Raw genomic sequence first — 18,397 nt, forward strand, 5'->3', positions numbered from 1 at the left:
AGGTGCGGCCCGTTGTAGCTGCGGCGGCTGTGACGGGGGCGGTGGCCGAGCGTCTTTGGTGGGACTGGCTCCGAGACTGCGTCGCCTCTGCAGGTACGGCGCCCCCCACGCCGGGCCCTGGGCCCCAGACCCTCCTGGTCTCCCTCGGCGCCCACTGGGACTTCGGCCCGGCCCCTCCTTCTGCGCCCCACCACGCCCCCCTGGACTAGTGCCCTCAGCGCCGAGACACCCAGGCCTCCCGGACCCTTTCGTCCCTCCCTTCCTTCGGACCCCGCCCCCAGCTTCCCTCCTTCCAGAGTGTCCCCCCAGAGCGCCCCTTCCACAGCTCCATCCCGGCGTTGCACCCACACAGGACTCCCTTTTCTGGGCCCGCCCCTCCCCCAGGACCCGGCCGACCTGGGGCCCCAGCACCCCGAGCGCGGGTCCCACTCTTTCCCAGACCTGACCCAGGTGCTCCGCACGAGGCTCTGAAGATCACCCCTTTGTGCTTCTTTATTGTCGTTTCCAAAGGACTTGGTCTGAATGGGATTTGTTGTCGTCGTCTTTGTTCTGAAGTAGAAGTAATTCAGAATAAGGGAGCTCTTGGAGAAAGGGCCCCACCAGTTCCCCAGCGGCGGTCGTTTGTTCGGCCCTGCCCGGTGCTGGAGGGGAAGGGTTCTGGAGACCAGTGAGGCTGTCGCTGTTCCAAACGAACGTGCAGCCCAGACACAGACCGGCGCTTGAAGCCAAACCCAGCGGCCCTCTCGGTGATGTTAGCAGGATGCCTGCCTGAGGGTCTTACAGTGGGCGTCGCCAGCCAGGGCTCAGGACTTTGGTAGACCTTGATCTGAATTCCCACAGCCCAATTCTTCACTTTACCTCGGTAAGCCTCAGTTTCCCCGTCTGTAAACTGGGAACGATTAAAACTCTGCCTCGTCAGGTTGATGAGAGGGCAAGTCCGATGATGGGAATAAAGCACTTAGCGGAGTCTTTTGCATAAAGCCAGCTCTCAGTTTTAACCCTGAGCACTACAAATAGACAAGAGCTAACGTTGAACACTGAATTATAGTGGCTAATAGCCAAGGTTTATGGAGCAGTTATGTTCTGGGCTCTGTTCTGAGTGCTTTTTACATATGGTCTACTTTAATTCTCATTATAATCTTAGGCAGGAACTATTAGCCCCATGTTTACAGGTGATGTAAGGAAAGCTTAGGTGAAGTAATGTCACCTTCACCCAAGACACACAGCTCTTATATGGGGAGCGTGGATTCGAATCCAGGATGTCTATTTTCAGCGTCTGTGGTTATAATCACTACAGTAATGTTCCAGGGGCATAGCGTTCAACAAACTGGTATTTTTTTAGCAGATTTTTTCTTTTTGAGATAAAATTCACACAACATAAAAGCCACCAGTTTAGCCATTTAAACATGTAGTGCTCATAGCAGCATCTTCATGGTGTACAGTCCTCGCCACTATTTAATTCCAGAACATTCTTCTCATCCCCCGAAGAACTCCCACCCCATTAGCAGTCGCTCGCCATTTCCCACTCCCCCCGTCCTGTGGCAGCCCTAATCTCCTTTCTGTCTCTGGATTTGCCTTTTCTGGACATTTCATAAACATAGACTCCTGTGATGTGTCGCCTTTTGTCTGGCTTCTTTGGCTCAGCATACTGTTCTCAAGGTTGGTCCATGGCATAGCATGTATCCATACTTCATTCTTTTTATTGCTGAATAATATTTCGTTATGTGGATAGACCACATTGTTTATCCATTCCTCTGTTGTTGGACATTTGGGTTGTTTCCGCTTTTTAGCTAGTGAATAATGCTGCTATGAACACAGCTGTACAAGTTTTTGTGTGAGCCTAAGTCTTCGGTTGTCTTGGGTCTGTATCTAGGAGTAGATGCTATTATTATTTTAATTCCCGCTGCACAAAGGGAGACCTGAAACTGAGGGTTATCGGATCTTGGATGAGAACTCCCGTGTTCTGCTCTTTCCATGCAATGCATGGTAGTGGTATACTGAAACTTGGCAAAGGAAGGTAAGGAAATTCCAAAAAGTCATGATACACCAATAATAACTTCGTCAAAGTGCCGATGCAAAGTTTGAGAAGCTTCTCAAGTTTTCTCTCCCCGAGAGGGAAGTTTGAACTTTGAACACAAAGCCTTATTTGCTTCTGTTTATTAAATAAATATCATATACCTAGCACCATGCCAGGTGCTGAGGAGGAATAGTAAAGATGGATGTGATCCCAGCCTCACACCATCACAAGGCTGTGGGAGGATTAAAGAATTAAATCTGAAAAACAGAACTGTAAAAAAAATTTTGGAAAATAATATGGGAAAATATCTTTATGACTTGGGACTAGGATGGGATTTCTGAAATAAAACATGACAAGCACAAACCATGCAGGGAAAAGATAGATAAATTTGACTACATTAATATTAAGACATTCAGTTCATCAAAAGCACTACAAAGAGACAAAGCATACAGAGAACCAGTATCTACAATATGGAAAGAATTCTTCTAACTCTGAAAGAAAAAGAAGACAACACGTCAAAAGCTAGGAACAGGCATTTCATAGATGAGAAAACACAAACAGTACATAAACATCAAAAGAGTGCCACTCAGCCTTATTAGTAGCCAGGAAATGCCAATGAAAACCATGGTGAGATCCCATTTCACAGCCAGCCTTTGGCAGGAGGTGAACTGTTAGACGTTGCCAGCCATCGAGAGGAGGCAGCGTGTGCTCACACTTGCTGCTGGTGGGCGTGTAAATTGGTGCAGCCGCTATGGCAACATCTCGTTGTACGCATGGATGCCCTGTGGCCCAGCAGTTTGACTCATAGGCCTATCCCTTCGAGAAGCTCTTGTACACGTGCCCAGGAGACACGCACGAGAAGGTTCATGGCAGTGCCGTTCATAATTGTAAAGTCAAAACCAACGAGAACAACCTATCAGCAGTAGAATGGTTACATGAATTGTGTGTCTGTACCGTGAGGTAGCGCGGCAGTGAGAGTATATGGCCTATAGCTACGGAGGCGTGGGTGAGTCTCAGAAACAGCGCGGAGTGAAAGAAGGCACCCAAGGATACTTCGGGTTTGATTCCTTTATGTAAAGGTCAGAACCGGGGAAAACGGAATATTTCAGAATCCAGGCTGCAGTAATAGTACAACTCTTAAAAAAAAAGGAAGCAAGGGAATATTACATCAGAATTTAGGAGATTGATTACCAACCCCACCCCGGGTGGCAGAGGGGATGTGACCAGGGAGGAAGCATCGGGGCTTCTAAGACTCTGCTTTGGTTTGTGAAGTAGGGTGTCTGTGTGGGTGTTTTGCTCATTACTCTTTGAACTGTGCATAATAGGTTTTACAACTTTTGTGTACAATTTCCACTTTTCTTAAATTACAGAAAAATTAGTTTTAGATATATTTCCTGCCCTCAAGAGGCCTGTGTTCTAGTTGAGGAACCAAGATAGAGTCCAGTTACTGCACTGCTCCGCATTCTGTTTAAGTGTTTAAGTGTCACGTGGGGGAGAGAGACGGAGGGGAACTCATGCTGGTGGGTGTGGAGACCTGGGAAGGGAAGGGAAGAGGCGCGTGGGTCTCCCGTCCATCGGTCCATCCCCAGGGTTGCCGTGTCGTGGTGCTTGTCAGCGAGTCCTGGGACTGAGCTGGGGTGAAGGGATGGGACTTGAGCTGGTCTTGCGAGGAGAGACAGGATGGGAGTGCTGAGAGCAAGGCTCTGAGTGAAGTGAGATTTCTATTAAAAAACAGTTTAAAGTCCTAACCCTGCAGCCTTACTGGAAAGTGCCGGCTGTTCACGAGGGTGCTGAGGACGGCCTCAGCCAGTCGAAGATCTGAGGAGCCTCTGAGGATACTTTCTGCTTCCTGAATACAGGTTTTGGTTTGAGGGATGTTTCAGGATTTGCAACTTGTCTCTATACTGTCTTAAAAACTAGACTGACAGTCTGTCCGTCCCTCCATCTTACTTTCCTATGATTTAATTTAATTTAATTTCCTATGATTTGCTGTAACATATTGCTGCAAGCTCAGTGGCTTAAAACAAGACAGAGTTATTCTCTTACAGTTCTGGAGATCAGAAGTCTCAAGTCAGTCCCACTGGACTAAAGCCAGGGTGTCAGCACGCTTGTGTCACTTGGGGAGGCTCTGGAGAGGATCCATATCCTGGCCTTTGCCAGATTCTGGAGGTGTCTGCCTTCCTTGACCTGTGACCCCTCTCCTCTCGGCATTTTTAATCCAGCAGCCTCTGGTCTTTAAATCTCCCTCGCACTCTCTGACCTCTGCTTCTTGGTCACAACTCCTTCTCTGACTCTGACCCTTCTGCCTCCATCTAATAAGGACACGTGTGATCACGTTGGACCCACCTGGATAATGCAGGATCATCCCCCCATCTCAAGATCCTTAATCTTCAAGGTCCCCTTGCTACATGAGGTGACATGTTTGTGGGGCATGAGGATTAGGATGTGGGCATGTTGGAGGGCCGTTACCTACCGCCCCCACTACCTTTTGTTTGGTGGTGTTTTAATTGTCTTTTTTCCATCATACTTGCTTTATTTTCTTCGAAAACATTTGGGGCCATCTGTCTTATGTTCTTGTAGCATCACCCCCAGGTAGCATTCATTTGGATAGCCTGGGGATGCCTGTGTTTCAGCCGAGACACTGCTCCCAGAGCTCTTTGATTCCCGAAGGGTTTTGTATTAGGTCTGAGCGCCTTTTACACGGTGAAGTTGAGTCAGCTAAACTGTAGGTCAGGATAATGTTACAGGCACAGCAGCCGCGCTTTGAAGACGTGACTTTGCTCCTGGAGTCTTGACCATAGTTTGCCCATGATGCCTTCAGAGTTGTGATGTTACCTCAAAGGGGTTTTTTTAGGCTTTCTTGGAGCAGTTTTGGGTTTATAATAAAATCGATAGGAAGGTACGGAGACCCCATACAGCACCTACTCCGGCACATTCAGGGCCTCCCCTGTACCAGCATCACTCGCCAGAGTGGTGCTGCTTCTACTGAGGGTGAGTCCACCCTGACACGTCATAATCACTCAAATTCCGTGGTTTACCTAAGGGTCCTTTAGCCCTGATGAATATTGCCCTGGAGAAGTAGAACATGCCTAGAAGACAGTAGGGAATTGCACTGCTTTTCCTGTTTCGGAGACAGTTCTGACTGTTTGCCTCTGTTGTTCACTGGTGTTTTAGTTTCCGTAGAGGCAGGAAAACAAAGCTTTATAATAACTTGTACAGGTAGGGTGTACAGGGACCAGGATTTTACTGTGTTTCAGTGTTGCTTTCTAAGTAATGGATTTCTCTAAGTTTTAGACTAGTACCTATCCACAGAACAATGAACTAGTCAAACCCCCAAAGCAAGTTAAAAGCAGCCTGCTATCTGTGCGTACCTTGGTAGCCTTCTCGACCTAAATGTGTAGTAAACCCCTTTAAAACTGCTTCCATGAGTCTTCCTAGAACTGAATGGCTTTGGGGGGGAGTCCTGATTTCTTCTTCCATTAGAAAGACATTATTTTCCATCAGCTACTTACGGATGGGGAGAGGATTAAGAGGATGTCGGGCATGTAGAATTTCCAGTCCTTTGCCATTTATAGTCCATCGAGGTGCGAGCAAATGGGTGAAAATGTCTGGCGTGTCTGAGGAGCGGCAGGGAGTCGGTCACAAAGCCGCGTGCTCTCCATCTAGCTTTGCTTCGTCCCCGTCTGGATGGACCAGGGCCCAGGCCGCCTGACTTCCTGCCCGCGAGGCCACTGCCCCTCCACCGCCGCCAGCTACCTTCTGCGCTAAACCTGATGAGCTCCTGCCTTTGGCCCAACGTTTCTGTGTGGCGTAAAGGCATCTCACAGCCTGGGCTCCCCTCCTGGCCCTGTTTCCACCCCTGGGTGCGCATCCCACGCTGTGAGCTCGTTGCTGTTGTCACCATTTCCCGGCAGGCCGGGCTGTGTGCCTGGGCACGTCTCGCCCCCGCCCTCCTCCCTGGGGAATCGCTCTGTTGCGAGACCCAGCACGGGTCCTCGGCATCCGACACTTACTGCTTTCTTCCTTGCTGTCCTAGTAGTTTGTAGACTTTCCTACAGCCTAGTGACCGTGCGTGTTTAGGCTTCTTGGCTGCATCGTTTATTATTCATAACTAAATTGGCATTTGAATTTATCAGTCTTTTGTGAATTTGGTTGGCGTGAGTCAGGTCTGTCCACGTTGAGCTGCCTCTGGGGAACGATGAGATGCATCTCAGACCTAGAATGCCGTCAGCCCTCTGATGATCTGCGATTAAAAAAAAAAAGTCCAGCAATGATAATCAACGTGTAAGATAGCTGTCTGTGACGGAATTGCAATTTAAAATATCGTGACGGTCCCCCCCGACTGGTGGTGCAGCGGATCCAGTGGGTGGAGTTGAGAAGCGGGGTTGGAGGCCCTGGCACCGCTGGTCTCTGCTCCCTTCCGATGCCTGCACAGCTCCTGCTGGGCCTGCGCAGGACGGCCCCGGGGGCCTTGCCCACGAGGGGTTTCTTTTTGTAAAGGATCGCAGGTGTTGGTTTGGTGGTCCCCTCCCTGCGGGACGGGACTGAGCTGAGCTAGGCCGGGTGCTGCGATTTCGTGCAGCAGCTGATCTGGGCGTTCCTATCTGTCCGCGCCAGGGGTTGTGTGAGGTGCTGGAGGGGTGTGTGGGGAGATGTGGCCCCCCAGGGAACGCAGCCTTGGGTGGCGGGTTTCAAAACCGAAACAGGCACCGGGCGGTGTCTAGGGTGGAGGGAGAGGGGAGAGGTGGCACTGGCGTTTCCTTCCATCTCCTCATCCGTAAGCCCCCGGCCCCAGGCAGGCTGGAAGGGGCCAGCCCAGGACCCACGTGCTCAGGTGGGCAGCCCGGATCTGCCGGGAGTGTGGAACAGGTGCTGCGGCCGAGCGGAGGGTCTAGTGCTCTGTGGCTGGAGCGCAGCACAGTGGTTTGCAGAGAGAAGGATGAGGCCCGGGGAAGCCCAGCAGATGCCCGGGGCAGGTCGGGGGCAGGGTGTCTGCTCGCCATCCTGGGTCTCCCTCCAAGCGGTCTGGACAGATTTTGTCCTGTGTGACGAAATGTTCCTTAAGGAACAAGGTGCAGGAGCCGGGATGCCTCCCAGCCCAGCCTTCCACCAGACGGGCACTGGCGCCGCCCGTCTTCTTCCCAGACCAGGTGATGCGTCGCTGCCTGTGCCGGGAATCACAGCACGAGAGTTGTTCCGTTTCCTTAACTTTTAAAACGCTTTGGTCGCAGTTTTATATAAACTTATCCCAGCTGAGCTGTGAAGGAGAGGCATTTGTTTCCTGTTGGTTTTTGTTCACAGCTTGTCCTGGAGAGAAGACAGAGCAGTGTATTCCTGAAGGCCCAGGGCTGGCAGAGGAGGTAAGAGGAAACCACGGGTACTTAATGACTTGAGCAGAAAAATCGGGGAACTCGGTCGCAGTCAGGCTTCTCTTGCTGAAGTTTTTCCTTCTGAGATGTTCAATTCTTGAAAAAAATGGTGTTTGAGGGGGTCGAAGTTCCCTTTACACAGCTTCCCCTTGGGGTGAGGTCATTCCCTGAGGCATACCTGACCTTTTTAGCTGGAACCCTATTACAGCCACTCCTGCAATTCATTTTCCCACAAGTATTTCTTTGGCTACGATCCATTAGTCCTTGATATGTGGGTTTCAATTTTTCATTGAAAACACTTTTAACATTTTAGATGTATGCCCACCTGTTATTTTGAAGAGTAGATTTAATGTTCCAAGTATCTAGTTTTTTGGTCATAGTTTTGTTATTTTGAATTTTATCACATTTTGTTTGAAAAGTACTGGTGCATACAAGTATTATGTTTCACATTTGCTTTCTTCATTGCCTAGTATTTGATTAATTATGACAAAAGGCACGTGTCCACTTTAAAAAATTATTTCAGGAACTCCTAACTTAGGATGGTTGGATTTGGATTCTCAGTTTTTACGTTCTTCCTTGTAAGAAGCTAATGTTTTGGTTGTTTCTCTGGGAATCTTGAATTAGCACCATTCGGGGACAGCAGCCAATGTGAGTGCTCAGTGCCCGGCAGGGGCCTCTCCAGCCAGCACCTGCCTCCTCGGATGTGGCTGTGTATTGAGATGGTGCAGCAGGGGGGACCCTTGGAGAGGGTGACACGTCACTACCTCATCGCTAGCATCCGGAAGCTTTGAGAGGTGCTCATGCACAGCAGAAAAGGGGTGAACACATTTCAGGTGGATGACTGTGACTGTGAACGTCTTTCAGAGGATTTGGAGCAGCGCCCAGGGTGTACTGCCTTAGCGGGGCGGACTGACCAGAAAAAGAAAAGCATCTTCAGCCCAGACTGCACTGATCTCGATAGTTCATGTTTTAGGAAATCTCAGCCATTGTGGTCCATGAAGAAGCATTACCCCAGAGGAACATGTAATTGTTTTTATCTTATTAAGTAATTGGTTTGTGTGCTTAATGAAGTTTATAATGTTTTCTTTTCTTGACCAGTTTTGGCATCCTTGTCGTAGGAGGTAAGTTTCTCTGAACAGAGCCCCAAAGTGTACAGCACTTTACTTACTGGAAATACGGTGGCCCCTTCAGTCATTTCCTGTATTGCTGTTTGAGAAGGATGTTTCTTTAACTTACTTAATGCCGCACCCACTTAGAGTTACGGTAGGAGTGGAAATTTTAACGTTTGAGGGGTTATATCCTCATTGTGAGGCATTTAAGAATCCTACTGTCTATTTCTTTCAGTTTTCTGTCATATTTCTTTTGTATGTTTTGTTGGTTTGTAATTTGGACTGCACACTCATGTGCATACTCAACACACAGATATATATCCATATATACCTATTTATATTCAGTAGTTTTTTTCGTTATTTTATGTGCCTGTTACCACAGTGTGGTATCATCCTTACAGTGTGTTCCATTCCAGAGGTTAATTTGTTTTCTCCGCTCCGCGAACCTCGGTTGAGCTCAGATTGCATCGCGGTGGAGTGGGAAGGAATTCACTTATTTTTCCTTAAGCTTATGCCAATTTTTGCTGCTATTTCGGGGATTTTTCTCAGTTTCAGGATTTATTTTTTTCCTATTCTAATGCAGTTTCTATGAAAGGGGCCACTTCCAGAAGTTTTACATAAATGTTTGTTTGGCTTAAATCTATTTTCTTTTCTTAATATATAATAAATGCTGTATCCTTGTGTTTGTGCATGTCGGAGCTCCCTGTAATTTAATTGTGGTCCGTTCTGATCTTTTTGATGTTTGACCCTCACTTGATAGCACACAGTGGGCTCAGGCCTCAGTGGCTCCCCGGGTCTAGTCCAGGATGAAGTTCATCAGCCTTGGTCGTGCCCGGCCTTTCTCAGCCTTTCTGAGCACAGGCATACATACACCAGTTCGTATGGCATTTCAAGTTGTTTTGTTAAACGTTCGTCTCTTCTTCTAGGTAGTTATTTACTTCATCTTTGAGTCCTTAGCGTCTTTCACGGTCCATGGCACATAATAGGTGCATCGCGATGCTTGCTGTGTGAATACTTACAAGAATTGAATTGGGCCTTTCTTTCCCCAGACGTTAAGGGGCCAGGGAAAGGAAATGGTGTGCCAGTGACGTCAGCGAGGTGGAGCGTGCTTATGCAGTGTCATTTGGGAAAACCATTTCTTCAAGTTTGGGGAGTATCTCTTTTTAAGTATCCATTTATGAATATTATTTAGACATAATCTAATTTATGTTTATTTGATGTTAAGGTTTATTAGAGCTTAGTTTTGTCTCAAATGGGTTGTACGGTCTTTGAGGCCAAGGCCCTGTCTTAATATCGCCTCTGTTTCTTCTACTCTGTCTCTCCAGGGATAGTAGGCCCTCTGCGCTTGCCGGTTTTGAATACATATAAATTCAGTAAAAGAAAGAAACATACCTCTCAGCTGTTATGTGAATTAAAAGGTCTGTGTCTGTCACTGTGCTGGACCAGGAGCTTTTTTTGGCATAGGGTGTTTATCTCCGTAGCCACAACATTTAGCGCAGTGCCTGGATTTTAGTAGGAATTTGGTAACTCTTGATAACTATGTTGACTAATCTTCTTGGAAGGAAAGAACTTTATAAGCGACAGATGTTAAATAATGAGATCATCAGCTGTCTGGATCCATGGGCTATGTGCATCTGAACAGTTACTGTTATTTGAATGCAAAATTGTTAAGCTCTGATGTCCTCAGATGCCTTTCTTCCCGCACACCGTGCGTGTTCCTTTAACTTACTAAGCAAAGGCCACCTTTCTCTCGCTGCCCTCCCTTGCAGGCTGCCATGGCTGCCGTCGACAGCTTCTACCTCTTGTACAGGGAAATCGCCAGGTCCTGCAACTGCTACATGGAAGCCCTCGCCTTGGTGGGAGCCTGGTACACGGCCAGAAAAAGCATCACCGTCGTCTGTGACTTTTACAGCCTGATCAGGCTGCATTTCATCCCGCGCCTGGTGAGCCGAGCAGACCTGATCAAGCAGTATGGAAGATGGGCGGTCGTGAGCGGTAAGACATGAGTTTTCACTTCTTGCCTAATCCAAAAATGAAATCATCTTTCCTGTCTAATCTGTGTTTTAAGTTGGATGCATCATTCCTGGAGTGACTGAATTTGATGTAATGTTTTCATGGGATAAAAAAATAAAACTACTCTGTTACGATTATGTGCGCGTTTCTTACCACCCTGGTCTTGGAAGAATTTCCCTGTGATTTCTGTGCTTCCCATTGTGCCCCCTCCTGTTCCCAGTCCTGCTCCAGCCCCACCTTCCTCCCCTTTGATTGTCCTTCTTGCTCTCTGTTTTGAAAGTGTCCTTACAAACTGGTACCACTTTCAGAAACACTTCGCTTATTTTAAATTTCTTTTTAATTTACCATTGTTTCCCAGGAAAGTACCCCCTGGCACTCATTCAAGCCAGATGAGAGTTTGAAAACAGTTTCCCACTGTGTCTCACAGTCAACTTGGTGAATGTACAACAGCTCTTCCTCTGCCTGTCAGTGTGTCTGGGCGAGTATTTGACTAGCTTGTGTGTCGTGGATTTGACCCTGTGCTTGACTGATCACTTACAGAACTCGGTTTATTTCTAGTGTGAATCCTTCTCTGATTAAACCCGGACACAGGGTATTTAAAGTCCATTCTAAAGGTCACACTGAGAAACGAGTTTGCTCACCTTTCCCGGCTTGTACTGTAGGCGCAACAGACGGGATCGGAAGGGCCTACGCAGAGGAGTTGGCCAGCCGTGGGCTCAGCATCGTGCTGATCAGTCGGAACCAAGAGAAGCTGCAGGCGGTCGCTAAAGACATCGCTGACGCCTACCAGGTGGAGACTGACGTCATCGTCGCGGACTTCAGCAAGGGCCGCGAGATCTCCGGGCTGATTCGGGAAGCCCTGGAGGACAGAGACGTTGGCATCCTGGTGAACAACGTGGGCGTGTTCTACCCCTACCCGCAGTACTTCACGCAGGTCTCGGAGGACACGCTCTGGGACATCGTCAACGTGAACATTGCCGCCGCCAGCCTGATGGTGCACATAGTGTTACCCGGGATGGTGGAGAGGAAGAAAGGGGCCATCGTCACCATCTCCTCCGGCTCCTGCTGCAAGCCAACCCCCCAGCTGGCGGCGTTTTCCGCGTCTAAGGTAACGCGTCCCCAGTTGGAAAATGAAATCATCCTGTAGGACAGTGTTTATCACAGTGGTTTGGTCCCGTTTGTTGAGCTCTTTGTCAGCAGCTCGTGTTTGCTTATGCTGTCTTTTTTTCCCTGAAATGACCATTAAGTCTTTTTTTTCTCCTGAATTTCTTCCGAGTTCCTGAAAAATTAAGTCTTTTCCCCTCCTGTTTCAACAGGCTTACTTAGACCACTTCAGCAGAGCGTTGCAGTATGAATATGCTTCCAAAGGAATCTTCGTACAGAGTCTAATCCCGTTCTACGTAGCTACCAACGTGTCCACCCCTGGCAGCTTTCTGCACAAGTGCCCATGGTTGGTGCCTTCGCCACAAGTGTACGCACATCACGCTGTTTCTACCCTTGGCATTTCAAAAAGGACCACAGGATACTGGTCCCACTCCATCCAGGTAACAGTGTGTGCTCAGCTCTTGTAATTAGGTTAGTGCATTCTAAACCTTTTTTAAATGATACATGGGAATCTGATTGAAGCATGATGCTGAAAGATGAGGATTGTAAATTCTGATTCTCAAACCTTAGAGTGCTCCAGTTTAAGGATCCAGCTCACGTTCTTTGAGTTCTTTTCCATCTTCTCCATTCCCGTTTGTTTCTTACCTTTTTAAGTCCCGCCTGTCTCAGTCTCTGGGGAACGCATGGCATTTGTATTTTAAGCGCTGTGACTTTTCTGACAAGCTGGATGTGCACCCTCGCTGTGGACGTCCTCCCCTCGGCTCGTCGTTCCCCCAAGTCCTACTGAGCCGGGTCCCCGTGGGGGCTACGCTGTGTCACACTGGCCAGGAGCAGGCCTGGACACACGGGTCAGGATCCCCGAAGGCGCCCAGAGCCTTGCAGAACCCGAACCACCCCCCCCCCACCGGCTTTTCCGCAGTTCCCAGTGCCTGGAGGCTTGGCACCCCTCTCCTGTTACTGCTGTTATCTCGGCAGGCCGATGAGCCAGCCTCCGGGGTTGCTCCGTCAGTACCCAGAGGATGAAATTCTCTCCTCTCCCATTAGCTCTTTCCCTCCCTCTGCCCAGTGTGCTGAAACCTCCCTGGGACGAGCCAGTGAGTCTCCGCCTGCCCTTCCTTAAGAAACGGGCAGAATCCATCTTGATGCTGGTCCCCCTGTAGTGGACAAGTGGTCATGAGAGGAGATTTAAAACAAACAGATTTTTAGATGCTGCTTCAATCTCCACTCAATAAATACTGAAAATAAAATGCCCTTTGGGGGGGATCCGATTACCTAGCCTGTGTCAGGCACCCCCATGTTTCAATGTGACCCTCCTTGCAGAGTCCTCCTAAGGGACCATATATTGCCTTCTTTCATCTCCTTGGATTTTAGAGCCTTTTGCTTTAGGACAGTGGCCCCAAGGAGGAGTATTTGGGTATTTTTTTCCATGAAATCCTGACTCTTTAAATAGGTCCAAAGAGACCTTGGTCATTTTCACAGGTAGTAACTTACGGCTCCAGGCCAAACACAGGACCCCTGTCTCCAAGGTGGCTAAGCTGAAGCTTCTGTGGAACCTGTTGGGAACAGCGGCACCTCTGGGACCCTCACCCCACAGTTCATCGTGCTGGGACCCCCTCCTTGTTCACTGTGGTTCCTGGAATAGCAGAGTGACCTGGGTCTGTTTCTTAAGGAGCATGTGGAGTGACCTATATTACAACACCTCTGGTCAAGGCTAGAACATCAGCACCAGCCAGGGCCCCGTCCATCTCCCCTCCTTCACACACAAGGTGTTAAACTTTCGCTCAGTCTCGGGCAGATCCGTCAGTGTTGCGTAGGGCTTCTCCACCTGGGCACTGAGGGCGTAGGGGTTGGCTCCTTCCTTGTTGTGGGACCTTCCTGTGCACTGTACGAGGCTCACAGCGTCCTGGACCTCTGCCCACGAGATGCCAGCAGCACCACCACCCCGCTTGTGACAGACCCCCTGGAGCAGAGCCGCGTCAGCGGACGTCCTCCCCGTGTCCCCGAGCCTTCCTCGTCACACCTCAAGGCACCCTCTCAGGGTCCTGGTGGTTTTGACTCAGTGCATTTGTTTAACTTAGCACCACTCTGCCCCTCAGTCCCCAGTTTTCTCACACGGTACTAAGCACGTACGCAGTTTTCCCTTTCACCTGCCTTTTATTCCTGGGCTGATTTGTCATTCTTATCCACATTCCGTACTATTCATGTCACGTTAAGTAAAGATGAAATCGTATCACTGCATGTAGGTCTGTCCCGCCTCATTAGAGAAAGGGGGCGGGTGGGCGGTGATCACATTTCTGTTCCCCAGAGAGTCTAGCATAGGGTCTTATACAAAAGTAGGTGCTCAGTGCAGTAGCACCTAAGGTTTTTCCTTTTTTGTATTTAGTGGGATTGGTGATGTTTGTTGGTTTAAATGATTGCTGATCTGTGCATTTTGTTGTCGATGACTTTGGGTTCTAACCTTACAGTCTTTTTGTCTTTCATTTTTAGTTTCTTTTTGCACAGTATATGCCTGAATGGCTCTGGGTGTGGGGAGCAAATATTCTCCATCGTTCCCTACGGAAGGAGGCCTTATCCTGCAAAGCGTGAAGCTGGCTGATGGTTGGGAAGTGTTGCCAACTGGGGGAACCTGCAGTATTCTACATTGGGAAGAACACATGTAATTTATCTTCTGCATTTTCTTTCATTACGGATCATTTAGCATACTGTTGACTCATCATTTGCAAAACAAACATAACCCTTTTAAGAATGCAGTGGAAAAGCCTCAAGGGCCACTTGGAAGGCGCAGAGTAAATAACCACCACCACACAAGAACCATGAGGAAACCTAAATTTTGATGCTTTGTTTTTTTTAACCTGTTCAAAAGTTGTGTGATTTATGTTGTTCTAAGTGCTACTAGCGATCTGATATTGAAATATATGACTTGTCAGCTCTTGCAATTTCACGTGTTGTCTCTTAAGGGAAATTATTTCAGTAGATGAATTGTAGTATTGGTTTTCAAATGTTCATCAGGAAAAACTATTTAAAAGTGTTACTTTCTAGGTAAGATTGCTGGTGTCATTGGTGGAAATCTGTGTTATATTGTGTAACTCTAGTTGTTTGGCTGTCTGTATGAAGTGCTGCTCTTCAACTGATACTTCGTTAGAGAACCATATATGTGTGTATGTTGTGTGCATCTAGGCAACTTTATTTATGGGTACGTTACTTTAAAAAAGATTTCTCGTCAAGATGGCTTAATGTGGAATCTTAAGGGTATTAAAATTCTAGATTTTTCCTTTTCATACTAAACAAGGCTACCCAATTTTGTGCTATAGACTTGCCACGTATAATATTACTTACGACATTCTGTTTTTTTTAATCTACTAAGGAATTAATTCATTCCTAGATTTGGACATGTAATAATTGACCCTCAGTCATCTTCTGATTTATAATTACTGTGGATAAGTAATGATTTCTCAGCCTGTGACCCATTTTAGAACAAATTTAGCCCTTTAGAGCTTGTTATACCTCGTTGTCAAACACTTTTCTATGTAATATTAGTCCATTCCAGCGGCATTATTGGTGTAAACATCAAATATTTATAGAATAGTAGTTAAAGTATGGACAGATTATGTGTGTGTGATATGACATATTGTATCTGTTGAAATAAGTTAGAAGCTCACTCTTGGTTCGTGTAATGGATTTATGCATTATAGTGAATACTTCTATTGGTATGAAGATAATTGTGCACAACCCACCACAATATGGGTTTGCACTGAAACCTACTGTGAAGTCTTTTTGGTTCAGGTCCTATAAAGCCAAACATTTTTGAGAACCACATACGTAGTGCTTTGACAGTTGTAAATCACTATACGAATATGACTGTATGTACAAATTTGAAATTCACCGCTTAATATTGCAACATTGATGCAGAAACCGGTAAATTGAAACCAGGACTTTTATGAAATTGCTTTCTCCTCAGATAATATTCCATTACGAGTAGGCCTAAAGCATGCTTTTATGTTATGCCCACAATTTTGCCAGTGACATTGCCTTAGTATTTCCAGATCTGACTTGGACTCAAGATCAGAAGTTAAGTTCAGAGCTCTTCAACTTACAGATCAGGCCTTCATCACATAAGAGGAAGAACTTCAGGTGTGAAAATTTACACACTAGTGATACTACGTAGAGCTGACTGTTTTGCTTCCAAGTTGGCTTGGAAGCCTTTATTTTGTCATATTTGGCGTTTCCCCACCCGACAATTTATGGTCATTAAGACTAGAGAAAATTTGACTTCATGCCACAATGACTTGAACTTTAATTGACATATAATAAGCAGCAGCAACTTGATGTAAAAATACCATATTTATATCTAAGGTGTTATGTGGTACAGCAGTGTCTTATAGATTAGGTGTTGGATCATTGTTATATGATGAGACTAAGTAAACCATGTCAGTGATGTTTTAAAATTCTCTCCTTGGCAGGACATATGTAAATATGCTGATGGGTGCAAAGTTCATGAAAGATCAAAACCAAGAATCTTCCTTAGGTTTTACCTTTCCCAGAGCTCATTTGAGAGTCATAATCGGACCACTGTAGATGGGGTTTCTTATTAAGAATGTGGGAAATAAGAACTTTTGAAACAGTCTGTGGCCTGAAAACTTAATAAAAGCAGTTGCTTCTGCTTCCTTTGGAAGAGGTTTTGCTCCGTATGTTTGTAAATTGGTTGTTTGGAAAGAGAGATACATTTTTCCCCCCATAGGAACAATTATTTAAAAGTTACAAAAAATCTCTGAACACCTGTGATAGTAACTCATTAAAAGCTGGTAACTCAGTAAGAAAATTGTGCGTAACCACGTGTCTCATAAATCTTTTGAAACTATAGAGTTGATTTCTTGCTCTCATTCTCCTGATAGGTTGAATAAGATGAAGGCTGATTTTGATCACTGACGTTGGCGATGTGGAGGTCACTGGTGGTTTTGTCATGATCCATTTTCATCGAGTGGTGGGGATGAAAGTAGTGGTGGGGATGAAAAGTAGTGGGTTCAAGGAAGAGTGGGAAGAAAAAGGGAGTCAGTGAGTAGAGACAGCTCTTCGGAGGAGTCTGTTCTGTTTTAACCTCAGTTACTTAAAATCTTGGCACATTTGGGAACCAGAGGGTTAAGTGGTGTCCTCAGTGTTGACATCGTTTGCCCTCGGAAACTGGTCTCTCTGTGTCTCTGTCTCAATATTGGCTCAGGCTGTTACTCTTTAAAATAGCACTCAGGGTTAATAAAGATTTACCTTCCCATGGAATTGTGAATGTTTTATTATGTACATGAAGGGTTAGTTTAGGAAGTTATTAGAACCTGGAGTGGTGGAAAACCGGTAGACCAGGATTCTGGGGCTCTCAGCCTTCCTTGGTCAATTTCCAGGCCACCTCCTGTCATGCCCCAGGCCCCCTGCGGTTTCTAGGATTTTCAGGAGCTGGCAGCTGTCTCTCTTCCCCCGCTTCCGACTTCACTATCACGTGACAAGGATGTTTGCAATTCATCAGCCTACCTCTGTTCCTAACAGTTGGGCTTTGTATTCAATGGCATAGTGACCTAAAGGGCTGTTCAAAGGACCCTGAGTAGAACAACACAGTTAAGTTTAAGATCAGGTACCTTACGTGGTGGCAGCAGGGAGTGCTTGCTTTTGAGGATTTGCAAGTGCAAGGGTCAAGAATTCTCTGAAAGTTCCTAACATTGATGCGACCTGGGGCGGGGTGGGGCGGGGGTGGGAGGAGAACTTAATCAGGTGTGGGTTGATCTCGTGTAACCACCACATTTATTGAATGTGTGTCAAGCTCTGTATGTGTATGTTTCATTTAACCCTCATCCTATTAGGTAGCTATTCATATCTCTTTTTTGGATGAGGAAGGTGAGGTACAAAAGAGCTGAGGTACAACTTGCCGAAGATCACAAAGCCAGTAGGGGATTCTGTATTTAGCCACTATATCAAATCAGTTTGGTTAAATATTCTTAAAGGGAAGATGCATTGCTGTGGGTTCTAATACTGGGGCCATGCAGTATCTTCATGGTGCCGTGGAAAGTTCAAACAAGATGCAAGCAGTTTTGTCTCACTATATAGCACATCATTTGTCACCAGCATTACGTAAAACAGGCTTTCAGTCCCCCAGTTGTGTCCAATGTCAAGTGTGGACCAGCTCAACATTTAGACACAAAACAGCCCGTGATCTCAATCACCCGGACATTTTGGGGGTGGCGCACTTCTAGAGTTAAACACATTAATCCTTGTTTCTTCAAAAGGGGTAGCCGCTTGGCGTTCGTGCTCCAGGCGAGGCCGCGAGGGGTTAGGAGTGGAGCGGACCGGACTTGGGGTAGGGGTCTCGCCGGCCAGGGTGGGAGTCAGGGGAGGACTCGCATTCTCACGCCCTGAGCAAGCACTTCACCCGCCCGCGTCCCAGGTGCCGCGCGGGTAAAACGGGTAGCGGTTTGCAAGGGGCGCGCGCTGAACCCGGCTCTTGCTCCGGACCCCTAAAGGCCCCAGGAGGAGAGCTCTGGAGTAGAAGCTTTCAGGGGCCGTTTCGCCATGGCTGTCCTCTGCAGGACCGAGCCCGGCCCGGGCCAGTGCAGGTTCCATGACCTCCTGCCCTAACTCCCTACGCATCCCTCGCCGGCCCATTCCAACAGTCCTTTACCCGGACTCCGACCCGGTCCCGCCCCAGGGCCGCAAACTTCGCGAGACCTTCGTCTGTCCTCCAGGCCCGGCCCCGCGGCCCCCGGCGTCCAGAGCGCGCACGCAGGGCACGCACGGCCGGCGGGGCC

The 18,397-nt window shown here is 47.4% G+C and overlaps 1 protein-coding gene across 5 annotated transcripts; it reads left to right on the top strand.

The window, feature by feature from the left end:
- Positions 1 to 2: 2 nt before the first annotated feature.
- HSDL1 (hydroxysteroid dehydrogenase like 1) lies at positions 3 to 16,883 on the top strand. 5 transcript variants are annotated; one of them, XR_014292269.1, is made up of 7 exons: positions 3 to 93; positions 7,319 to 7,377; positions 10,265 to 10,490; positions 11,171 to 11,616; positions 11,825 to 12,052; positions 14,100 to 15,743; positions 16,505 to 16,883. XR_014292269.1 is itself a non-coding variant. In XM_082607911.1 (7 exons), the coding sequence occupies exons 4-7, from the start codon at positions 10,271 to 10,273 to the stop codon at positions 14,196 to 14,198; spliced, it is 993 nt and encodes a 330-aa protein (XP_082464037.1). In that variant the 5' UTR covers positions 3 to 93; positions 7,319 to 7,377; positions 9,545 to 9,913; positions 10,265 to 10,270; the 3' UTR covers positions 14,199 to 16,883. The 5 variants fall into 5 exon arrangements, 4 of the variants coding, with proteins under 4 accessions (XP_082464037.1, XP_082464038.1, XP_082464036.1 ...); XM_082607911.1 differs by adding an exon at positions 9,545 to 9,913 and having other exon boundaries at positions 14,100 to 16,883; XM_082607912.1 differs by adding an exon at positions 9,545 to 9,913 and having other exon boundaries at positions 10,306 to 10,490; positions 14,100 to 16,883.
- The last annotated feature ends 1,514 nt before the right edge of the window (positions 16,884 to 18,397 follow it).

This window comes from Mesoplodon mirus, assembly GCF_964341445.2.
Source record: "Mesoplodon mirus genome assembly, chromosome: 19".
Classification (NCBI taxonomy): Eukaryota; Metazoa; Chordata; class Mammalia; order Artiodactyla; family Ziphiidae; genus Mesoplodon; species Mesoplodon mirus.

Bases quoted from the DNA above. Each gene is read 5' to 3' on its own strand.
- HSDL1 (XM_082607911.1), top strand. From the start codon at position 10,271: ATGGCTGCCGTCGACAGCTTCTACCTCTTGTACAGGGAAATCGCCAGG. The intron at 10,491-11,170 runs GTAAGACATGAG...CTTGTACTGTAG, and splicing joins AAGATGGGCGGTCGTGAGCG to GCGCAACAGACGGGATCGGA. The intron at 12,053-14,099 runs GTAACAGTGTGT...TTTCATTTTTAG, and splicing joins ACTGGTCCCACTCCATCCAG to TTTCTTTTTGCACAGTATAT.